This window comes from Vicugna pacos, chromosome 4, assembly GCF_048564905.1.
Source record: "Vicugna pacos chromosome 4, VicPac4, whole genome shotgun sequence".
NCBI classification, from domain to species: Eukaryota; Metazoa; Chordata; class Mammalia; order Artiodactyla; family Camelidae; genus Vicugna; species Vicugna pacos.
In genome coordinates this window covers 70,349,216-70,355,215 of record NC_132990.1, presented here as the reverse complement: position 1 = coordinate 70,355,215, position 6,000 = coordinate 70,349,216, and the positions used below count along the sequence as shown (strand labels likewise).

The window sequence follows — 6,000 nt, the reverse complement described above, 5'->3', positions numbered from 1 at the left end:
TAAATAATCACAGTAGCTTTTTACAAGTTGAACATAACATAAAATTCACCATTTAAAAATGTACAGTTCAGGGGCTCTTAGTATATTCACAATGTTGTGTTACCATTACTACTATCTAATTCCAGAACATTTTCATCACCCACTAAAGAGACTCTGTATCTGTTAGTCATTCCCCATTCTCTCCTCCCGTCATCTCCCAGTCACCACTAACCTACTCCCTGGCTGTGTGGATTTGTCTAGTGAGGATGTCTCATAGAAATGGAACTGTACAATATGTGGCTTTTGTGCCTGGCTTCTTTCACTTAGCATAATGTTTTCAAAGTTCATCCCTGCTGTAGCATGTATCAATACTTCATTCCTTTTCCCCCCTTTAACAGAGGCATCAGGGATTGAACCCAGGACCTCGTGCATGCCAAGCACACATTCTACCACTGAGCTATACCCCCCACCCCCAATGCTTCATTCCTTTTTATGGCTGAATAATATTCTGTTGCACAAATGTACCACATTTCATTTATCCATTCATGAAGTTGATGGACATTTGGGTTGTTTCCATTATTTGGCTATTATGAATAATGCTGCTATAAATATTTGTGCATAAGTTTTTGTGAACATCCATTTCCAGTTCTCTTGGGTATCTACTTAAAAGACAATTGCTGGGTCTATGTTTAACTTGGGGGGGCAACTGCCAAATTGTTTTCTGGAGCAGTTGTACCATTTTACATTGCCACCAGCCACATATGAGGGTTCCAGTTTCTCCACAATCCTGCCAGCACTTATTATTTTCTGTCATTTTGATTATAGCCATATCGGTAGGAGTGCAATGGTATCATATTGTGGTTTTGATTTGCATTTCTCTAATGACTAATGATGTTGAACTTCTTTTTTTATGGGCTCGTTCGTTTCACAGCAGCCATTTGAGGCAGTTGTTGTCTCCATTTGACAGCACAGGGAACAAAATCAGAGTTCAGAGGACTTGTTCATTGCAAGGAGATGTGCCTGGAACTTGGGTGTGTCTGTCTCCGAAGCTCCATGTAGTCTAATTAGCAGTAGAAACTCCTTTGTTCTGGTGCGTAGAAGGCCTGGCTCTGGTTTGTCCACCTTGGACGAGTCCTTTCCCAGGCTCCGGGGTTGAGTTTCTCCTCCGGGCCACTTGGGGCGCAATAGTCCAAACATCTCCGGGCTCCTCTAGGAACCCGTAACTCTAAGATCACTCGCTGTTGAAATTTGCCCCGCCCTTTCAAGCCCAGATCGCCGGCGGCGCAGGAAGTGCTCGGCTGTTTTTCTTTGCTCCCCGCCCCCGGCCCGGAAGCACTTTTTCGGGAAGATGGCGGCTGTGTCAGTGTATGAGCCACCGGCTGGAGGTTTCTCTTTTGATAACTGCCGCAGGTCAGACCATGCCCGGGGCGGGTTTCAGGGCAGGGGTGGGAGTGCGGTGCCGGGGTCGGAGCTGGGCTGCGGTCTGAGCCGGGAAGTCAGAAGGACGGGTGGACGGCAGGGCCTGCGGCCCGCGGCCCGTGTGACTCAGGGGAATCAGGGCCTGAGCATGGGTTTCTCCTGAGGTCGGATCTGCTCTTCCACTTTACCAGCGCACCCGGACACCTTCTATCTCCGTCTCCTTAGGCAAGTTGCAGACCCTCTCAGACACTCTTTACTGAAAAACGGAACAATAGTCCGCTGTTGGGATGATTCAGTGTAACAAATGGGCGTGAAAGCAAGTAGTTTTTTCTTTTCCCGAGTTCCCTATTAGACACTCCTTGTGGCAGTGCAGTGCAATGGGTTCCTACCTTTCAATGCTTTATTCTCTCATTTGCTCTTAGAAATGCCTTTTTGGAAGCCGATTTTGCAAAGAAAGGGTTCAAACTTCCAACAGCCCGGAAAACTGGGACGACCATCGCAGGGGTGGTCTATAAGGTAAGCCGGGACAGGCCTAGATCAGCAGTGACTGAACTAATTACAAGGAAACAGGCCACTTGGCAGCCTTTACTTCTCTGGGCTGTATGAGGAAGGGCACGTGTTACAGAGTACTACATCAGGAAAAGTTCCTTTAGGAGAGACTGTTTCTCAGGAGAGTTTGTGCGCTTATCAACAGTTTATGTTCTTTCCTCAGTTTGCAGAGTTTTTGACAGGAGACCAGTTTCTTTTCCGTCTTAAGTTACTACTTTAGGAAGCAGGTAGAAGTAATGGGAGAACACAAGATTTGTTAATTTCTTTGCTGCCTCTAACTTTGGGCAGGTCACCTATTACAGCCACACTTTCCTATCCTTCAAATGGGCATAATAACTCCTGCCTTTAATTATTGTAAGAGTGATAAACGGTAACAGGTTATTGTGGTTAAAGGTAAAGAGTTACATCTTTTAAAAAGAAATTGAGAGAGGTGGCTATTTTAATATGGAAGACTTTTCCCATACTGGCTGTGTGATTTGTAAGGAATTCACTGAATCTCTGAGTCTCATTTGGAAACAGGAATGATAGTTCCTACCACCTCCTCAGGGTTCAACCAATAACATTTATTAACAAACCTTTTCTTGAATTCTGAAAATACAGCACAATATTTTTGGTAGGAGTTTCGGCGGGTGGTGAGGAGGTGGTTGGGGGAGCAGGGGATGGTCAATGTTGTTTTTCCTAAGCTGGGAGAGCTGTGGTTTATATATGTAAAATTGTTTGAAAATATGTATTTTTTAAAAAAATAGGATGGCATAGTTCTTGGAGCAGATACAAGGGCAACTGAAGGGATGGTCGTTGCTGACAAGAACTGTTCAAAAATACACTTCATATCTCCTAACATTTAGTAAGTATTGATTAGTCTGAGTAACTCATACTTTCAAGCTTGTCAGGGTTAAAATTGAATTTACTATGTTCTTCTCTAAAACCTGTTTTTCAACCTGTATTTTCTTCCTGTCTCCCTTAAATGGCATTTCCATCCACCCAAGTTACTCATCCTGAAGTCCTCTCTTTGTTTTAGTCTTCAGTTCAGTTGGTACTCAGTTCTGCCTCCTGTGTGCATCATGAACCCATTCCCTCCTGTCCTTGCCTCTACTAAGGCCTTAGTTCAGATTCTTTTTTCTCACCTGGACTATTGTGGTCATCATTTAAATGGTCTCTCTGCGTTTGGTCTTTTCTCTATCTCTACTGTTCACTTTTCTCCCATATTGGATTTGGTAAAAAAACAGATCTGTTTAAGTCCCTTTCCCCACTAAAAACTTTTCAAGGGATTTTTTCACATTTCCACACTGCTTTCAGGATACAATCGAAACTTGGCATGATATTTGAGGTCTTGCACAATCTCACAAAAAGCTTACCTTTTCATCCTATTTAGCTGCCATTATCCTGTGTTCCAGTTATACCTGGACTGTCCCTATTTCCCTCATGTCCCTGCTCCTCTCATCTCTAAATTATTTCACTTTGCTTTTGCCAGCCCCTCTGCTTAGAAATGCCCTTTCTTCTCTGCTTGTATGGTATTTTTATTCTGTTCTTCCAAATCCAGCTCTTATGAAACCTCTTGTCAAAGATCAGAATTAATTGCTCTCGCCTCTAATTTCCTGTAGCATTTTGTACCTATGCTACTATAATGTATTATATGAGATAATAATTTTTATCTATGTGTGTCTCCTCCATTCAGCTTTGAAATCAAGTGCTATTACTGTGTCATATTTTCTTTTCAGCACTTGGGAATGACTGGTACCTAGTAGTAAATACTTGGTATTTATTAAATTGCAGGACTTTTAACATGCCTTGCTCTTTTGGACAACTTGGATATAATTCTAGGAAAAGTGAAATACACACTCTGTTAGGAACACAGAAACTAATGATTTGAAATGTTTCATTGGGCTACAGAAAATATATTTGTGTGTAATTAGATGTGCACTCTTGATTTTATGATTATTTAAGATTGGTTAGACAGCAGTTACAGTGCAGATGTACTCAAAAACATCTCTCTGCACACCTGAACCTTGTGGAAGTTATCCAGAAAGCTCTGCTTCTAATTGAACCCTTTGGTAATTGAATTTCAGCTAAGTTTCTAATTGTATTTTTTAGTTGTTGTGGTGCTGGGACAGCTGCAGACACAGACATGACAACCCAGCTTATTTCTTCCAACTTGGAGCTTCACTCCCTCTCCACTGGCCGCCTTCCCAGAGTTGTGACGGCCAATCGGATGCTGAAGCAGATGCTTTTCAGGTGAGGTTCCAGGGTAGGGATTTCTATAGCATCTTTTTCTCATGTCTTAGATTTCAGCCAGAGGAAGCCTGGAAGCTAGAGGAAAAGCATTCAGAAATACACATTTTATTCCAGTAATTAGTGATTACTTAAAAAACCATTTTAATTTCATGAGGCTTTTGATAATGTGTTTGAATTTATGGGATTTTTTTTCCCCACTAAGTGAATCACATGTCACCAATTGAATCATTTTCTGAGGCTTAGGGTATTAGATAAAAAAACATTTTTGTTCATAGTAGGAAAGAGCTGGAAGGAGCTTTTAATTTCATCTTGTGAACAGACACAAACAAATGATTTTTTTTTCTCCTTCTTTTAGGGGCAAGATAACAATGAAATGAAAAATGTTTGTAGTTGGTTGTGAGTGGATATAATAACATTAGTATTAACCAAAATTTATCTGTCTCTTTGTGCCAGGCCTGGTGTGAAGTGTTTTGTGCGTTTAACTCTGAGATAGAGGTTATTAACATGTCTAATTTGTAAGTGAACAAACTGAGGCTTAAAGAGGTACAGTCATTCGTCTGAACTAAACCTTCATTTCCTGCTGACTCCCACAGGGAGTTCCTCTTAGTAGTTTTGTTTCTCTTTCTTCCTTAATAATCACGTTATCACTTTATGTTTGTATAGTTCTAGACAGGTTTCAAATTATAAGTCCATTTTCTCATTTGCTCCTCATAAAGAGAAGAGAGGCAATGTAGTGTAGTGGAGATAGCCTGGCCTTTTACTCTTGGGTTGGAATATTGGCTCCTTTAGAGACCTGCTTTACCTTTAAAAATTCTCTCCTCTTTCCTTTATAGAATGCACATCACGATACCTTTTTTCCTTTTTTGAAGTTGATCAAAAGCCTTTATTCTGGTCCTTACCATTCATTAAGCAGCCTACACAAAACATTTTATCTTTGCCCCAAGTGGCAGCAGCTGCATCCAGGCTTGTGAGAGTTAAAGGGGAGCAGGAACAGAAGCAAAGATTGTAAGCTGGCAGCTCACAGGCCATATTCAATTTATAGAGAGATTTCATTTGGGTCATAGAGTGTTTTTTTAAAAAAATAATGGCCAATAATTATAAATTGAGAGCTTTGAATTTAAAACACGGATTTCCAGCTTCTTTTGATAAAAACTCATAACATGGGTGGGGTAACATGTGGCAGTAATCTGGAGCTGAGTGGCGGATGTTGCCTTTAGAAGTGGAAGCGGAAGGTCTGTCAGTCCTGGCCTGGTTCACTTCCCTGTTTCCTGCCTGGCCCTTGCCTTTGAGTGAATTTGCAGTCTTCATCTACAAGTGTGGCCTGGCCTCCAGGCTCTCAGTAAGTGGATGTGAGGTTTCATGTAGCTGTGCAGCAAGGCTGGTAGTGTAGTTCCCATTTTACAGTGGAGGATACCAGGGTTTATGAGTCATATGGGCAAGAAGCCTACTCATATCGGCCTAATTCCTCCTCTGGCTGTACTGAGCCTTTATGTCAGTGATTCCCGTTTATTCATGTACATAATCATCATCCTGATCCTGGAGAATTATCGCCTATCAAATAAATTCTCCCAGTACAGTGTGAGAATTTGTTAAAGCACATCTGTTGTCAAGATAATCTGAAGACATTTGTGACTTTGATTTTAAATAAAAGGCTCCCTCTGGTGGTTTCTGTGGTGCATTACATTTAAGACAATTTTTAAACTTGTAAAATTGTGGTAGTGTATTTCAAGATTGCTTGCAATGTCATTTAAAGCATTTCGTTAAATCTAGTAGATATTTCTATTAATCTCTTTAGAATATTTTAGGAATCCTAAATTCTGT

The 6,000-nt window shown here is 41.1% G+C and overlaps 1 protein-coding gene across 1 annotated transcript in view; it reads left to right on the top strand.

Annotated features, from left to right (window-relative positions):
• The first annotated feature begins 1,251 nt into the window (after positions 1 to 1,251).
• The window catches only part of PSMB7 (proteasome 20S subunit beta 7), a 55,862-nt gene continuing 51,113 nt past the window's right edge, over positions 1,252 to 6,000 (top strand). The window contains exons 1-4 of the mRNA XM_006205527.3: positions 1,252 to 1,389; positions 1,821 to 1,914; positions 2,694 to 2,791; positions 4,039 to 4,179. Coding sequence (XP_006205589.1) covers positions 1,328 to 1,389; positions 1,821 to 1,914; positions 2,694 to 2,791; positions 4,039 to 4,179 — 395 coding nt within the window. The 5' untranslated portion in view covers positions 1,252 to 1,327. The remainder of the gene's footprint in view (positions 1,390 to 1,820; positions 1,915 to 2,693; positions 2,792 to 4,038; positions 4,180 to 6,000) is intronic.